Below are 17630 nucleotides of genomic sequence, written 5' to 3'. Positions count from 1 at the left end.
GTGCTCCCCTCCCTGTGAACGCCCCAACATGCCCTGGCAGGTCATGGAGACCCCCCAGTGTGCAGGAGCCTCTGTGGTCCATCACTGGAGGTATCAGGGATGGGGACTGCCAGCCAGGGGCACTGTGCCCCCCCCACACTGCCAGGCACTTACAAAACCAGCGGCTTTATTAGAAACCAGAGACAGAAAACAGTAAAAAAAAAACAAAAACAAAAGGTTTTGAGATGAAACATTTGACGCCCAAAGGGGAGAGGGTGGATTGGGGGGGGATTGAGGCAGGTGGAGGCTGAGACACCAGCACCCTGGTCCCAGAAAAACCTACAAAAGCCCCTGGCAGAGTGCCCCAGGGCTGGGGGGTGATCCAGCACCCCCTCCCCAGGCAGGGGACATGGGCTCTGCGGTGCTACCTGTGTCCCCCCCCAAATCACGGAATGGCATTTCACTACCAGCTCTGGGGAAGCTTTGAGACATCCCCAAGCCCCAGCAGCCCAGGCAGCTCCCAGAGCCTGGGGGCAGGGGTGGAGACCCTCCCAAGCCCAACACTCCCCCCACCAGGTTAATAAAAGCCTGTTCCATTCCCTGCCCCTCTCAGAGCCTTCACAGATGGGGTAGAGGAGGGGGCCGGGGGGTGCACTGCCACTCCCCAGCCCCACTTCCCCCCTGGGGAGGGAGGGAGGGTCCATGGGTCCCTGGCAGAGGGTGAACGGCACCAAGCGCAGCTCCCCCAGCCCCCATCCCTTGCAGATAGGGGAGAAGGCAGCCCCAGGGATGGCCAGAGCCCATGGAGGGACAGGAGAGCAGCGGGAGCTGGGGAGACTGAGAAACCTCAGCCCATTAGTGCAGTGAGTGCGTCTGTTCTCTGCCCTACCCACAGGGTGAGCGGCAGCCACTCAGCTCCCTGCTGCTGCTGCCCATGGACGGTCTTCCAAAGGGGAGGGGTGTGTGTGTGTGTCTCTGAGCCCCCTTGGAGGGCAGAGTCCAGCCGGGCTGGGTGGTCCCAAGCCAGGGACATGTGTCCGTTATGGCCTGGCTCTGCCAAGCCCCCAGCCCTGGGGCTGCACCTGAGCCCTCGGCGGCTGGTGAGAGCTGCCTGGGGTCCCAGCACGGGGACGGGGACAGGAGGGGCCACTGCTGCAGCGTCAGTCTTGCAGGAGGTGGACGAAGCTGGCGGGGAAGACGCCGGTGCGGGAGCCATCGCCCTCGATGAAGCCAACCTGGGGGTGGGGGGTTAAGGGGGTGAGGGTCCCGTCCCAGGCAGGGGAGAAGCTTTAGGGCCAAGATCCCAACTCCCAGAGGGATTCTGAGAGGCAAAGCCATGGAGACACAGCAGTAGGAGCCCCCCCAGCCCTCCTCCATGCACAGGTGGGGTGGGAGACCCCCATCCACACACCCCCATGACCACCCAGACTCTGCTGGAAAAGAACTGGGAGGAGAGGGGCCAGGGTGGGGACCCCACCATCCATCCCTGCGCCCCGACACTCACCCAGCTCTGCTCGTCCTCCTCCCGCGTCACCACGATCACTTCCCCCTTGGAGAAGGTCAGCTCCCGCGCCTTGTCCCCCTTGCAGTCAGCCACCGCCTTCACCCGCTTCTGCCTCCCCTTGGCCTGCAACCAGGTGGGCGAGGGGGTGACAGACCACCCCCCCAGGCCACCCCCAAGGGCGGTGCGGGGCTGCGACACCCCCGAGCCCTCCATCTGCCACCCCAGGTTAAGAGGAGCTGGGATGCTTGGGGATGCAGCAGGTGACCCCCCCACCCCCACCCCATCGCAGCCCCCCTGAGAGCCCCCACCCCATGGCACCTACCGGAGCAAATCTCCTGGGCATGGGCACGGGTGGCACCTTGCTCAGAGCGGGGTCCTCAGGGCCGCCGGGGCTCTGGGGGGACATGGCTGACCCCCCCTTGCCCACCATGCCGCTGATGCGGCGGTACGAGCGCGTGCTCTCTGAGCTGCGGGGACAGGAGGGCTCTGGATGGGACCCAAGGGACCAGGGTCCCACCCACAGCCCCCCAGGGGCTGATGGAGAAGCACCCATCCCCCCCTCTGCTGAGCCCTTCCCACCCCAATCTCCAAAAGGAGGGAAAATGCATTCGGGGTAACTCGCATCCCAGTCCCGGTGTCACCCCCAAATAACCTGTGTCACCCCCAAATAACCTGTGTCACCTTCTCCAGGGACAACCCAGCACCCCGTGACCACCCTTGTCCCCTCCTGTGCCCATCCGCTCCCCTGGGGACTGTGTCAGGGTGGGGACCCCTGTGCTCCATGACCCCCAGGGACAATTTGGGGTTCCCTATGGCCAAAGAGGACCCAGCAGGGGTTCAAGCCAACCCCCACACCCAGTGCACCCCAGGCTGGAAGGTGGGGGGTCCCTACCTGAACTTGACGGGGGGGATATCGGGAGCCGTACTGCCCGGGGGAGGCTGCCCGGGCGGGGGGCTCAGGTCCGGCCCCCGCCGGCTGCCACCGCTCTCCATCTCCGAGCGGGTCTCCCAGTACGCTGCCCGCCGGCTCTCGGGGGGGCTACGGGCGCTGGGGGCCGGGGGGCTGGCGGTGCCATCCAGCGTGGCGGGCAGGCTGCGCGGCGCCGGGGCCTCGGCCGGCCCGGGGAAGTGCGGGTCTGACGCCTGGCGCGGGAGCTCCGGGCGCTCTGGGACAGGACGGGACACACGAGGGTGATGATAGACCTGAGGGCTGGGCAAAGGGACAGCCCGTGACCCCCCCACCCCCCCAGGAGACTCACCCGTGGGGCTGTGGCCGGGTTTGGGGCGGGAGCCGCCGCGCGTGGGGTTTTTGAGGGGCAGCGGGGGGGGGATCTCCTCGCTGTGGGCCCGGCGGGGCGCGGGGCGCGAGGGCACCAGGATGCTCTCGTAGGTCTTGTTGGTGATGTCCATCCCCATGCAGCTCCAGCGGGTCTGGGGGCAGGCGGGCGGGGGGCTGGCGGCCAGCGGTGACGTGCCCTTGAAGGAGCGCTGGAGGGGGCTCACCTGGGGGCAGACACACAGCTCCAGGGCTGCCCCCGCCACTACCAGCCCCCCCACAGGGTCTGCACCCTCCCCCCCAGCCCCTTCGTGGGGACATGGGGTCCCTCCCACCGCTGTACCTTCTCCTCCAGCTCGTCCTCACTGTCGTAGGGGAACTCCTGGGGAGGGTCCCAGTCGTAGTCAACATGGATCTGCAGGGAGAGCTTCCCCGCCTGTGCCTGCTCCAGCTGCCGGACAGGGCAGGTCAGGGGTCTCAGCACGGGGGAGACAGGTCCCAGCAGCCCCCTGCCTCCATGCCAGCCCCCCACCAGCACCTCCAGTGCCTCTCCCCAGCCTGAGCACCCCCCACCCCTCTCCATCCCACCTACCAGCTCTTCACACTCGCTGTGCTTGAGCCTCCTCGCCACATCCAGAGCCGTCTCACCCGCCGCGTTCACTGTGCAAGATAGGAAAGGGGCTGGATCCAGGCTGCACCCCTGGTCCCAGCACAGAGCCTCACAGCCCCAGCCCAGCCCCATACCCATGGTGAAGGTGGCTTTGCCCTTCAGCAGCAGCTTGAGGCAGTTGGGCTGGTTGTAGAGCGCGCCGTAGTGCAAAGCCGTGTTCCCATCCGGCGTCACCCGGTCCAGCGTCCCCCTGCACGGGACCAGGGGCAAGAAACTCAAGGCTCCAGAGCTCCCAAGCATCAGGTCCCTGTCCGTGCCCATCCCGTGGGGCAGCGGGCGGGGGGACGTACCCGTTCTGGATGATGAAGTCCACCAGAGGAAGGGAGGACCTGTCGGCGTGACGCACGGCCATGTGCAGTGCCAGCTCGCCCAGGTCCTGCCACGAGACAGAGGGGAGAGCTGAGCTGAGGATGCTCATCCCCCCCGAGGTGGGCTGGAAAGCAGAGCTGGGGCCAAGGATGCTTCACCTCCCCTAGGGTGGAGGGGAGAAGGGCTGGACCCGAGGATGTTCACCCTCCCAAGAGCACACCTCCACCCACGGGCCCGGAAAACCCTGGCCACAGGCAGGGAGAGGGGCTCACCTGGCCCTCGGGGCTGGCCAGAGGCTTGGCCAGATCGTGCCCCTCGGCGAAGGCCTGGAGCAGGGCCAGGAGGTCCCGGGCACGAATGGCTTCCCAGAGGCGGTGGGGGTCGTCGCGGCCGCTCCTCTGCACGTAGCGCCGCTCCAGGTACTTGGCCAGGATGTATTCCTTGCGGGCTGCCCTGCGGGGAGGGCGCGGGGCACCGGCTCAGACCCGCACGGACACCGCAGCTTCCCCATCCCACTGCAGCCAGAGGCACCTTGGGCTCCTGCCTCCTCCTGGGATAGGGGGGGAACCTCCAGAAAAGGTGCAGAGCCCCGTGATGACACCACGATGCCACCTCCCCCATCCCCACGCTGTCTCAGAGCTGCACAGAGGCACCGTGCCCTCTTCCTCCTCCTCCTCCCAGCCCGTGCCACATCCCCAGGCCAGTGGCCAACTCACATATCGCTGCTGGCTGAGGGCTTGGGGCAGTCCTGCGTGGGCAGCGTGGCCTCCATGATCTCGTTGAAGCGAGTGTTCCCGACGCTGACAGCTAGCTGCAGCAAGAGAGGGGTGGAGGGGGGACAAGCTCTGCTCACACACTGCTCCAGCAGAGGGAAGGAATCCACTAGATCCACTCAGGATCTTTGTGGAGAAGCACCTTCCCCGGGATGATGATGTCTGTTCTAACAGGGGGCAGGTCCTGGGGGGCTGCTAGCATCCCCTGGCCTTAGCAAGCGGCTCTGCAGAGCCCCCCCAGCTCACCAGGGCCACCACGCTGGGGGCTGCAAACTGCTGCTGGGGAAACTGAGTCAGGTTTGCAAAGCACTGGAGCAAACCAGGCTCTGATGGGATGGAGGAGGAGGAGGGATGAACTCAGCATCCCAGGATGTTTGGGAGCTGCAGAGGGTGGTTACCAGCAGCCACGAGACCTCCAGGCTCAGGGAGCAGCTTACCAGCAGCTCAGAGGTGCTGAGGACATCCAGGGTGAGGGACTGGATGCGGGAGTAATGCACACCCAGCTCCCGATGGATGCCGGAGCACTCGATGCACGTCAGGATGCCCAGGTTGGTGGAGAGCCACGTGGGGTCTGTGGGGTAGGGGGGAAGTGGGGTGGGGCTCAGCACCCAGCCCCATGGGATGCTCCAGTTCCCCCCCACAAGGTACCCAACCCCACCTGGGGATGGGGGTGGCACCCTGAGCCCCAACCTACCCGGGGCCCCGCAGTCACAGCACTGCTTGTTCCCTGGCATGTTCTTCACCTCGCCGATGACCAGCCTGGTGAGCTCCTGCACGCTGCCGTCCGCCCCGCCGCCCGCCGCCACCCCGCCGCCGTTGGGGTCCCCCTTGAAGGCGTTGCTCAGGGCTTCGTCCTTGCTGTTCTGCAGCACCGAGACCCACCTGGGCAGGGGGGAGCCCCGTCAGGAGGAGGAGGAGGAGGAGGAGGTTGGGGAAGGCTGAGCAGGATCTGGCGCTGCAAGGAGCAGGATGGGCACTTACACAACACACTCCTGCTCGTCCTCGGCTTGGAAGTGATACGTCCTGTTGTCTGCAGGGATGGGGAGAGGGGGGAGAAGGTGAGGAGCGGGATTGAGGGATGCCCAGGACACCATGAAGGAGCTGAGACCCCTCCAAATGGGCTGCTTGAAGCTCAAATTAAATAATGGCATGACATTCCATCAGCTGAGCCCTGTCACAACCTCATGTCGCCTTGGGCTTGCGAGATCTCCCCAGAGAGGTTGGTCCTCCCTCTGCAAGACAGCTGGGGAGATGCCCAAAGCTGGACTCAAAGGGCAAAGGGTGCCCAGGTGCCGCTGCAGGGCCAGTGGAGGGGCAGCCATCCACTGGGGATGCTCTCCTCCCACGTCAGAGTTCCCACCCACACCCAGGCAGCTCCAGGTCCAACACCCCCACCCCAGCATCACACCCCGGGGCACTCACGTGTCACCAAGTCGAAGCATTTCTTCTCCTCAGCGTGGGGCCGCACCTGGCAGGTGAGGAGGTTCAGCTTGACCGGGGGGCGGTTTATCTGCAGGGCACGAGGGGCAGGTGAGAGGACTGGGGGGGGGGAGGCCAGGACATCCAGCACCTCCGATGGCAGCGCCGGCGGGACAGCTGCCACTCCAGGCGGCCCCTCTTAGGATACCCCAGCCAGAGGGACCCCCTCCGGATACCCCGGCCAGAAGGACCCCCTCCGGATACCCCGGCCAGAGGGACCCCCTCCGGATACCCCGGCCAGAGGGACCCTCTCTGGATACCCCAGGCTGAGGGACCCTCTCCGGATACCCCGGCCAGAGGGACCCTCTCCGGATATCCCGGCCAGAGGGACCCTCTCCGGATACCCCAGGCTGAGGGACCCTCTCCAGATACCCTGGCCAGAGGGACCCTCTCCGGATACCCCAGGTTGAGGGACCCTCTCCGGACCCTCTGCAGGACAACGGGCCCCAAGTTGTCCCCGAGCCGCCGTTCACAGCCTCCACCACCAGGCGGCAGCACTGCCCCCACCCCCCGTTGGTCTTGTCTGGACCCTCAACACCCAACTCGCTGCCCCAGCCGATCCCAGCACCCCTCCCAGTGCCACCCATCAGCACGGGGCTCCCATTCCACAGGGTCCCCACTCCACGGGGTCCCCATTCCACGGGGTCCCTACTCCACACACCCGGCCCCAGTTTGCACTGGGCTGAACCCAAAATGCAGCGGGTGCTCCCAGGGCCTGGCCCATGGGCCCCCCCGCTGCTCCTCACCGTGCTGTGGGAGATGGTCAGGCAGCCGTACTTCACCCCACACTTCCTCTTCTGCCAGACTTTGCGGATCCTGAGGAGGAGAAGGAGGAGGAGGAAGAGGGAGGAAGATGTGCTGCACAGCCCTGCTCACCCACCTACACCCGCCTCCCGAAACACCCAGGGCAGACCTCACTCAGTGGTGGTTTTCAGGACGTGGGCTTGTTCCTCCTCTAGCTCACAGAGCACAACACGTACCCCAGTGTGCTGGCCACGGGCCACGCTGGCCAACAGCACCCAGACCTGAGAGCCCCAGGGAGCTCAGGGGCCTCAAAACCTACCACTGAGAAGGTGAAGACACCTCTGGGGCTCAGAGGGCTTGATTTTTCACCCCAGGTGATCCAACCAGGACTCCTGTGCTCTCCATGCCCAAGAAACAGGGAATCTCCTCCCATCAGCCTCACAGCACAGAGCTCCTCGGGGTGAGCCTGGCACCCAAAGATCTAACCCAAATCCCTGCACCCCGGGATGTCCCAGCTCGGGGGCTTCCCATGAGCCTGGTGCTCTCCCAGCCCACAGCAACACCAGGACGAAGCCAGGAGCTCCCCAGGGAAACACCTCTCGTCCTCACCCATCGCTCTTCTTGTAGAGAAACCCCGACTTCTCCGTCCCGTACTGCTTGTTCCCCTGGTGCTGGTGGATGCTGTAGCCGCTGCCTGAGTTCTTCCTGCTCAGATTCTCCTGCGCTCCAGGGGCAGGGGGGGTAATTAAAAAGCCACATTAGAGGTGCCAAGGCGGCTGCTGCCCCAAGAGACCTCACCCTTACATGGGTGCAGCACCCAAAAGGATGCCAGAGACCCCCAGCCCCTCCCAGGTCTCTTGCTCTGCTCACACAGATGTCCCTTTGGTCCCCAGCCCCCCTTTTCCCTGCTGTTCCCCATCACCAACCTAACGCTGGGGCACTCACCCCTCCCTTGGCACCCAGCACCCTCCCAACCCTCCTTCCCCATCCCCCCCCTTGCCCACCCTGGGGGTCTCACCTCCTTGTTCTCCAGCTGCAGGATGCTGCGGAGGGAATCGCGGGTCTGTGTCAGCTGCTTCACCTCCTCCTCCTGCGCTTGGTGGAGCTGGAAAGGGAGGAGCTGCCCTCACTGCTGCGCTGAGTGCGGGCGGTCTCAGGGGCTGGTACCGGCTGGGGTGGCACCTCAGGGGGGCACGTCTGAGCGGTGCTGGATGACAGGCTGGGGGACTTACCGCATGAAGGGACACAGCCAGCTTCTCAATGAAGGGGTAGAGGTTCTGGGCAGCCTTCCAGCCGTCTTGGAAGAAACTGGGCATTGATTTAACACGATTAAGATGCAGATGGGGAGGATGGGGGGTGGGGGGAAAGGAGGGGATTAGAGAAAAACCTGGCAGAGACCATAGCAACCCCCTGGGAAGCTGCTCTTGCTTTGTGGCTCCTTGCTAGTGGGACCTGGAGACACCCCACCAAAGGCCCAGCCCAGCCCATGGAGCCTGGATACCCCAAACTTTTGGGGGGGTTGGGCTGCAGGATTGGCCTCTGCTCAATTCCAGCTCATCTCACTGGAGCCCAGACCCTGGGGGGCTCCGAGTCACAGCCCCAGCTGAGGGCACCCTCTTGGCCAATGCAAATGTTCCCTCCCCTGCCTCAGTTTCCCCACTCAAGAGCTGGGGGAGATAACATGACCCCCCCCAAAGCAGCAGGACAGGCCAGGGGATGTTGGCCTGTGCTCCCAGCGCCCTCATTCCCAGCCCCAGGGCTAACAGCAGAGCTGAACTCATCCCTGGAAACCTACCCAGAAACCAAATCATCGGATATATCCCAAGCCAACCCCCTCCCCCAGCCCCCACGGACACGTTTGCAGCTCCTCAAGCCAACAAAGCACATTACAACTCCTTGGATGCAACCGGAGAGCGATGGGCTCTTCACCGACAGCCTTACAGAGGTGGGGTGGGAGGAGGGGTCCCCAGAGCCCCAGGGACACCCAGGGGTGACAAGAGATGCTGGGGATGAGCCCCCCCCAACCCAGGTAGGACCTACTTGTGCTGAGCATGGAAAAACTTGATGAGGCTCTGCAGGAAATCTGGTCCCTGCTTCATCTGCGACTCGCTGGCTTTCAGCAGGTACTGGAGGAGGAGAAGACGCCCAGTTAGGTGATGGAGACAGGGACCAGCTGATAGTATCCTAGAGGAAAAATGCTGGGGCCTGCCTAGCTCCTGCCTCCCTTCCCAGGGTTAAATCGCTGGCTGGGCTTCAAGAAGTCGAGTCACGATGTCAGGAGCTGAAGGCAGCTCACTGGGGACCACCCTCAGAAAACCTGGCTCTGGAAGCCCTCCAAGCCCTGAACAGTTCAAGGGCTGAGGCAGGCCCCCGGGGCTCCAGCCAAGCACGCTGCTCCCGCTGCTCATTCCTGCTGGAGTTAATAAATAACCAAAACCCAGAGCAGCTCGTGGAGGGAGGGAGGGAGGGAGGGGGGAGAAAAAGAAAAGGAAAGGAAAAATAGCTCAAATGTTTTTTAAGACCTGACCCCTCTTGCTCCCAAAAAAACCCCCGTTCCAAGCGGCGAGCGCCTGCGGCACGTCAGCCCCGGAGGGCTGCAGCCCTCACAGAGACAGCCTGTGGGACAGAGGGTGTCAGCTGGCTGCCTCACACCCACCCATCAGCTGCGGGCAGAAAACACACAGAGCCTTCCTCACCCCCAGCACAGCAAGCAGGGGGCGGTGGGAAGAGATCCCCCCCACCACCACCACCACCACCACCCTGGGGGCTCCTCTCCAGGCTGGTGCAGCTGCTGGAGATGTTTCTGAGTGGGAGCTGCAGCCCTGAGCTCCAGGGGGTTTCCATGGTGTCAGCAGGATGGAGCCCCTGGGATGGAGCCTCCCCGGGGTCACCTGGGCTGAGGAGGTTGTTGAGTTGTTCTGTGCCAACTCGGAGATGCAAAGTCAACGCAGCATCCAACCCGGAGCCCTGGGGTGCCTGTGCCAACTGCCCCCCCACCCCAACCAAATTCCCAGCTGGAAGAGGCCACAGGTCCCCAGGTCCAGCCAGGGACCTCCCTGCCCTGCCACACCCCTGAGTGACGGTGGCAGGGAAGAGTTCTGGCCAGTGCTGGCTGAGACCCTCGAGCAAAGGGATGCTCCCAGCACCATCCACCCCCACGGCCCCCAGGGCTGTGAGACGTCCCATGCTGGGGAGGCACAACCACCCAGAGACCAGAGACCAGCACCCACCCAGGACAGCGCTCCCCCCACCCTGCTTCCCAGCAGGCTCCCAGGGAAGCACCGGCTCACACGCAGCTCTTTGTGGGGCTGGGGCAGCGGCCCCCCACCCCCGGCCTGTCCCTGTGCTGTTATTTATCTCACAGTGGTGCTATTCAAGGCTGTGACTCATCTGGCCCAGCCCCAGCTCCCTGGCCCCGTACCCGGCCCTGGCCCCGTTGCAGCAGCCCATCCTCCTCCCCACACACCCTGCCCCACACTGAGGGGGGGACATGGGGGCTGCACGGGGTCCCAATGCTGCTGCCAGGCTCCTGAGGATATGGGACACCCCTGGGACAAGCCAGTGGGGACTGGGCCCCTGCTCTGTGTCTCTCTCAAGAGGTTTATGTGGTATCTGGAGCCGACATCTGGGTTCCCTCCTTGCTGGAGGGCCTGACATCGGGACTCCATCCTTCACCTGTTCCCATCCTGAGCACGGACCCCCAGGATGGCTGGGGAGCTGCAGCCACTCCTGTGGGGCTGTGCTGCTGGTGGGGATGGGGACAGGCTCCACGCACAGGGGTCCCCTGCACCCCAACAGCCCCGTCGTGCCCCCCCTCCCCAGCACAGCCCCCACCTCACACATGTGGAGCTGGAAGAGTCGCCGCTCCCTCTGCATGTCCTCGGCCACCTCGGCTGCCGACGGCTCGGCCTGGATGAGCCCTGCCAGGCGGGCTCGCTCCTTCTCCTTCTCCAGCTTCCCCCTGAGGCAGGACAGCAGGTCGGGCACAGCCGCGCTCCAAGGGGGTCCCATGAGGGGTGGGTGTCCCATGAAGGGGTGGGAACCCCATGAAGGGGTGGGCATCCCATGAAGGGGTGGGCATCCCATGCCAGAGGCCACAGCAGGGATGGGATGAGGAGGAACATCTCCAGCCCTGGAGCTGGGAAAGGCTGGACCAGAGCCCACCCAACAGCCAACCAGCACCGACCAGTGCCCAGCACCAGCCCCGGGACAAAACACCTCTGTGCAGGGTGGGATTAGGTGGATTTTGCCAGAGGCAGCAGGTTCCTTACACTTTGGTCTCGTAATCCTTCCAGGCCTTTTCGATCTGCTTCTTGGAGTCCTGCAGCAGGAGAGAGGGGATGGCAGCTGTCTGGGAAGGCACTGAAGTGGCTGAGGGCTTTGCTCTGCCTCCCTGCACCCTGCCCTGCTCCCTGGGGGCCAGGAGCATCCCCACCTCACCTTCACCCCTCACTCCTGTCATGCCCAACCCTCCCTCCTGCCTTCCAGCCCCAGTACTTGCTCGGTCCTTCTCCTGGACACAGGACCTGAGCTTGTCATGGAGGGGGGGGCTGGCTGCAATGTCCCCAAACAGGTGACATGCCACCCCAGGGACAGTGCTGGGGGGACTCACCAGGCGGCCATCCTTCAGCTGCCCCTTCAGCAAGCTGTCCAGGGGGAAGGAGACGATGTTATTCAAGTTCTGCACCTGCAGAGGGTAGAGACAGGGTTACGGTGTGAGGGTCCCCACCTCAGGGCAGGTCACGGGGCCCCAGCTCCTTCCCAGTGCTGGGGTACCCCTGCCCCAGCTCCGGCGCTGCCCCACGAAGGGTTAAGGCTGCTGGAAGAGGGCCGGACCCAGGCGCAGGCAGGCTGGGGCTTGTCTGGCGCTGGCTGCAAGATGTCTGACTGGGGCCCTTCCCACACACACACCAACACTGAGGCTGCCAGAGCCAAAGCTGCTCCCCCATCGCCTCCCTGTCCCCCCCCCCACGGTACCTGGCGATGCCACCAGCAACTCCGTGATGCCAGGAATTCCCCCCACGGCTCCAGACATCAAAGGAGCTTCCCAAAACATCCCCTTTTCCTGGGGTTTGGGGACAGGAGCATGGCCAGCACCGTCCCCACCGGTGCCATACAGGGCTCCATGGTGGGGACACAGGGGCCAGCTCCAGTCCTGCATCCCTCTGCGGGGCAGCACCCTGTTTTGGTGCTGCTGGAGCGGCTCCAGCACCCCCCACCCCTCCCCACCGTGCCAGGGTCTCTTTTAAAGGCTCCCAGAGGTTTTGGCCCAGGGAGAGACCCAGCTGTGGGGCAGGACCAGCCCCAAATGAGGCAGGATGGGGCACCCCCCTTTGGACAGCTCTGGGGTGACAGGGCACCCCGCTTCTGACCCTGGGAGGGGAAACCTGGCTCTGCAGATCCAGCTGGGGGTCCCAGCACGTGATGCTGCCCGGGGAGAGGAGGGGGAACGTGGCAGCTGCTGTTCCCATGCTGGCAGCATGTGGGGCAGGAGGTGGTGGGGGTCTGGCACTGCCCCCACCCAGGAACGGGTCTGACCCTCTGCCAGGACAGTTCCCACAGCCCCCCCCACAGAGCAGGGGGGTCTGGCCAGGCTGCAGCAGCAGGGAAGGGGAGGAGTGGGGAGGCCCGGGCTGGGGCAGAGGAACACACTGAAATCCCAAATTCTTGCTGGGGGAAGGGCAGCCGAAATAAATCTCCTCCCTAAGCAGAGCCAGAGGCCAAACCCACCCTCTGTGGGGGAATTCGAAAGCGGCTGGGAGGGGGGGTGCCAGCAGCACGGGAACCCCCCAAGGGGCCTTGCCAGGGACCCAGCTCCCTCCAGGAACCCACTTCCCCACCGGAGCCGTTCCCGTGGTGGGGAAGGTGCTGCTGGCTCAGCTCGGAGCTGCTCCCCACGGCCCCACTGCGCAGCCCAGCGTGGCTTTGATTTACTTCTTGGCAGGAGAGATCAGAGATGCAATTGATGTGAAGGGAAAAAAACCCAGAAAGGAGGAGGGAAAAAAAAAAAAAAGGGAAGAGCAGCCCCAGCCACCCGTGGAGTCCCAGCAGCAGCATCCCCAGCCAGGCTGGAAAACCAGCAGCGGGGGGAATGGGTGCTCTGGGAGCACCAGGAGTGTGTCCCCAGGCCAGGGCTGGGAGCTGGGGATGGCCAGCCACAGAGGAGGGCAGCTAAACTGGGAGGAGGGCAGCTAAACTGGGAGGAGGGCAGCTAAACTGGGAGGAGGGCAGCTAAACTGGGAGGAGGGCAGCTAAACTGGGAGGAGGGCAGCTAAACTGGGAGGAGGGCAGCCACACCGGGTGGTTTATCCCACTCCAGAGGGATCCTGGAGGTTTTCCCAATAGCTGGATGCAGAGAACAGCCCCAGGCTGCCCCAGGGACCCCCGTGGTGTCACCCAGGGTGGGTGCAGCTCACCAGGTTCTTGAAGAGCGCGGTGACCTCGCGGGTGAAGACAGCCAGGTTGAGGAAGCCAGTGGAGAGCTCGTGGTTGTTCTGGGAGAGGTGGTTGTTGCCGAAGCTCTCCAGAGCCTCGCTGTACTGCTCCTCGTTCTCCACGTGAGCTGCGCGGGGAGACACCCCTGAGGGACGTGGGGGGGCCCCTGCAGCACCCCAGCCCTGGGAGGTGCCCACGGGATGAGGTGGCTCCAGCACCTGGGAGGATGCTGGGGTGCCCCAAAGCCCTCTGTGCCCCCTCCAGCACCCACTTCCCCGAGGCAGAGCTGGGCTGATCCTGCTGCTGTGTGCCCCAAACAACCTCCCCAAGATTCCCCATCTCCCTTTGCACCCCTTTTCCATCCAGTTGTGGGCTCCTCACCCCATTGCCAGGCTGGCCAGCACCCACGGCCACCCAACTGTCCGGCTACATCACCCCAGGGACAGATGTGACCAGCGCTGGTGCAGGATGGGACCCCCAGGGACCCCTCCACCCTGGGGACACCCATCAGCTCTCCAAGCACAACTCACTGAGCCCGGAGACATGAATGGCTTTCACATATTTCCTGATCCTCTGGAGCACAGCTTGGTCCCCATCCAGGCTCTGCAAAGCAAAGAAAGAAAACAAACGGCGCTCGTTACCCCTGCCAAACGCAGCCACCCCCCAGCACACCCCCCACAACCCCCCCCCCCAGCCCAGCTGGGCCCTGGAAAGGCAGCTCTGCCATGCAGATGTGTGGGGCAGCAGCCAAGCTGCCGGGCTGGGAGAGGAGCCGGAGGCATCCCGGGGATGCCGGAGCCGCGGCGTCCAGCCGGTCCCCGGCCAGACCTGCGGTCCCTGTGGCTTCTGCTGCCAGGCAGGGCTTTGGCTGCCCCTGGAGAGCGGGGCTGGGGGAGATGGCAGCAGGGCGTGAGAGGCTCGGCGCTTCCTTGGATCCCAGCAGCTTCCAGTAACCATGGACAACACTCCCCTTTCTCCCACAGGGGCTGCTCCAGCCAAGGAAGGGCGGGGGGAAGTACCACACAGCACCAGCACACCAGCCCATGCCCAGCACCACAGCACACATCCCCATGGCTCAGCATCAGGCATGCTGGGAGAGACCTGTGAGGATGCCCAGCTCCCCGCAGAGCTCTGTGACAGACCCAAACCCAGAACCCACCTCCCAGCGATGCCCGACAGGCACACACATCACCCAAACCCCACAGCTGGGGATGCAGCTTTCCACAACCCCCCCCTCCCAGCTCCTGACCGTGGCCCCCAGCACCACAGACCTCCCCACAGCCCCTGCCAGCCACATCCTGCACCCGCTTAGAGCACTCCCCACCCCCAGCCTGGTCCCCCTGACTTTATTCCATCCCTCCCCACCCGCACAGACCCCGTTTGCCCCTGACCAAGCACCAGGGCAAACTCATCCCACCCTCAGTGCTGCCTGCAGAGCATCACAGCCATCAGGAAAGGGTTAAGGGCGGCTTGGCTGCAGGTACCAGAGGCATGATAACAGGCTGGAAATATTTAGAGGGCGTGAACAGCAAGAAGGGCGAGGGATGAAACCGCGGAGGAATTACAGTGAAGAGGCTCTCTCTCTCTCTCTCTCTCTCTCTCTGCACTCCTGCTCCTGAGGAAGGTTTTCAGGCTGATGTCAAGGCCAATTTCCTGACAGTGGGGTCAGCCTGGCCTCGGCCGCTCTCCCAGCCCCTCACCATTGCACGGGATGCTGCAGACAAGCTCTGGCCAAGAGGAGCTGGCTGGAATGGGATGGGGGCCGAGGTGGGAGCCAACCCCCCTGCCTGGAGGGGTCCTGCAATGCATCTACAATGGGGAGGGTGTTAGAGAGCCACAAAGCCCTCTGTGCCCCCTTGCTGCACCAAATCTGGGTGCCCCGGGCTCTCTGGAGCAGTGGGCTGGGGCAAAGGCATCTCCTGTCTCTGGGCAGGAGGGGGGTGCCAGGGCTGGAGACAGGGATGCCCCCAGCTCACAAACCTGGCAGAGCCTGGGGAAGGGGAAATCGAGGCAGCAGGAGATGCTCTGGATGTGAGGAGGCACTGCATGAGCAGGGGGAAGCAGCTCCCCAGTGTGCCGGACTGGCTGCTGAGACCACAAGCCTTGGCTGCACAGGGACAGCCCTCTGGAGCAGGGACAGTGATGTCTGTACCCCCATGGCACCCATCACCCCTGCCCCAGCTCAGGGATGAAGGCTCCTGCTTGGGGAATTGGGGGACCTCAGTGAGTAGGGACAGAGCACCAGAGATTCCCATGGGGACAGAGGAAGGGACAGACCCACACCTGCAGCACAGCCAGCCAGGCTCACAGCCTGGGGACCCCAAGCAGCCACTGCCACCCCCACCCAGGATGCTCAATGGGGGCCATTCTTCTCCCTCCCTCCCACCGCTGGCTCGTGCCGCCCGGCGAAGGAACCGCTGTGGGTACCAGGGGCCAGAGCAGCGGGGATGCTGGGCCAGGAGCAGGATGCGGCGCTGCCACGGGTGCAAAGGGCAGCACATGGCAGGGACATGGTATTATTTACGTGGTGACAGGGTGAGCTGGGAGCCCAGCTGCCAGCTCTGACACTGAACGTGCTGGCAGCCCCTACCATGTCATCCCTGACCCAGACCAGAGGTGGCCAGTCCCATGTGACATACGCACAGCATCCAGTCCAGACCCAAGCACCAAGGGCTGGATCCAACCTCCCAGCCCCTTCCTGAGACCCCCACAGCAGCCCCAGGGACCCCAAATCACACAAGGCCCCAGGAGGGATAGCCCTCTTTAGTCCCATGAGGGAAACTAAGGCACAGAGCTGCTCCAACCAATGCCAGGGTGTCTCCTCGGTGACAAACACCAGCCTCCAGCCTCTGCCCTACTGACCCACTCCACTCCTGCCCCCCAAACATGGGACCAGCTCCCAGAGAGGTGCATGTGGCTGTGCCTCAAAGGCAGCAGCGCCCTGTCTTGGGGACCTGCTGGGACACAGTCACCCCTTCCCACCCAGCTCACTCCTTCCTGCTCGCCAAACTGCTGGCTGGGATCTGGGGTGCTGACAGGGAAGACTGAGGCTGCGTTTGGTCTCCCAGTGCTCCCCAAAGCCATCACTGCTTATTGCCCCTGCCCGATGCTATCCCCCCATCAAGGCTCAGGGGGGTGGCAGGGGCTGGGGCTCCTTTGGCTGCATTTCCCTCTTCCCCTCACGCTGCAGCACGGGGATGCTGAAGGCCTGACACTGGTCCAGCCCCCCCAGGAGGATACCCTGAAGTCCTGGGTGGGAATGCCTGGGCTCAGCCCCACAGCTCCAACGAGGGTGGTCACGACTCCCAGCTCTCAGCCGCACTCATTGGAGCTTCACTAAGCCCGCAGAGACCCCCGCGGCTCCCAGGGGATGCCTCTCCCCCCATCCCCATCCCCCCCTTAACCGCAGCCTCTCCGAGCAGCCAAACAAATTCCTGCTGCTTCCTCCTGGCCGGCGCTGCCTCCTCATTCCCGGACAAGAAGACGACCCAACGGCAGCGGCCAGCACGTGCTGGCAGGGTTTGGGATGCTCCACACTGTCCCCCCAGATTCCCAGCTGGGGGGCGCCCATCCCGCTGCCCCCGGGGATCCCGGCAGCCCCGGCACCGGGGGCCCCGCGCTCCCCGCCAGCCCTGGCTCCCCTTCAAAGCCATTCCTTCGCTAAGAGGAGTTGGCAAAAGCCACGGGACCAGCTGGAAACTGCCTGTATTCCAGGCGGGAGAAAGGGGGGGACGCAGGCACCCCACCACCTCTGCCCATCCCTCTGCATGGGGTTTCGGGGGCGGGGGGGGGGGGGTTTAGTACAACTCCCCAGGGTTTCATCACGGCGCGGGGTCGGGGGGAGGACACAGTCCCCCGGGGACACCACATCCCATCAGGGAGCTCAACCCACCCCCGGGGGGATGTCCCGGCCCCTGGGTGGCACCTGGAGACAAACCCTGTGCGGGAGCTCTGCCCCTTCCTGCGGGCCTTACCCCCCCGACAGCACGTGTGGGGCTGCTCAGGGGGGGCACAACCAGCCCCCCACCCCAGCCCGAGAGCCCCGAAACACCCCCTCGGGGTGCCCCGCAAGCAGGGCCGTGCCCACCGCCCCTCCTCTCCTCCCGGGTCTCAGCGCGCGGGGGGGGGGTGGGACCCCCATAACCAGAAGCCCAAGGCAGGGAGGTGCCCCCCGGGGCGGGCGCTGGGTGCCGGGGCGAGGGAGGGTGTCCCAGGGGGAGCGCAGCCCGTTCCCTCCCCCCCCCCCAAGCCCCGCTCACCTCCTCCAGAGCCCCCACCGCCCCCCGGCACTTCTGCATCTTGGAGGCGAAGGCGGCGGCCGGGGAGCTGAGATCCTCGCCGGTCACGGCCAAGAACTCGGCCACGCTGAGCTGCTCGGGCATGGTGCGGGGCGGGGGGGATGCGGGGCGGGGGTGCGGGAGGGGGGGGATGCGGGGCGGGGTGGGAGGGGGGCACAGGCGG

General features: G+C 64.8%; 1 protein-coding gene across 1 annotated transcript; it reads right to left on the bottom strand.

The window, feature by feature from the left end:
- Positions 1-155: 155 nt before the first annotated feature.
- ASAP3 (ArfGAP with SH3 domain, ankyrin repeat and PH domain 3) lies at positions 156-17630 on the bottom strand. The gene is made up of 26 exons (XM_084274067.1): positions 17429-17630; positions 13700-13772; positions 13151-13296; positions 11347-11421; positions 11006-11055; positions 10569-10695; positions 8775-8860; positions 7967-8042; positions 7753-7839; positions 7344-7453; positions 6737-6806; positions 5934-6021; positions 5493-5541; positions 5206-5393; positions 4949-5082; positions 4455-4549; positions 4011-4191; positions 3720-3805; positions 3504-3619; positions 3352-3419; positions 3103-3210; positions 2743-2986; positions 2376-2649; positions 1806-1950; positions 1484-1606; positions 156-1214 (listed from the first exon to the last, which is right to left on the bottom strand). The coding sequence occupies exons 1-26, from the start codon at positions 17549-17551 to the stop codon at positions 1140-1142; spliced, it is 2997 nt and encodes a 998-aa protein (XP_084130193.1). The 5' UTR covers positions 17552-17630; the 3' UTR covers positions 156-1139.

This window comes from Gallinula chloropus, assembly GCF_964237585.1.
Source record: "Gallinula chloropus genome assembly, chromosome: 22".
NCBI lineage: Eukaryota > Metazoa > Chordata > Aves > Gruiformes > Rallidae > Gallinula > Gallinula chloropus.
Note: the sequence above shows the minus strand (reverse complement) of the source record. Positions and strands in the feature narration are given on the sequence as shown.

Excerpts from the sequence above, each read along its gene's own strand:
- ASAP3 (XM_084274067.1), bottom strand. The coding sequence starts at position 17,551 with ATGCCCGAGCAGCTCAGCGTGGCCGAGTTCTTGGCCGTGACCGGCGAG. Across the intron at positions 6,022-6,736 it reads TGACCATCTCCCACAGCACG|ATAAACCGCCCCCCGGTCAA; the intron begins GTGAGGAGCAGC and ends CGTGCCCTGCAG. Across the intron at positions 5,083-5,205 it reads CTGTGACTGCGGGGCCCCGG|ACCCCACGTGGCTCTCCACC; the intron begins GTAGGTTGGGGC and ends CCTACCCCACAG.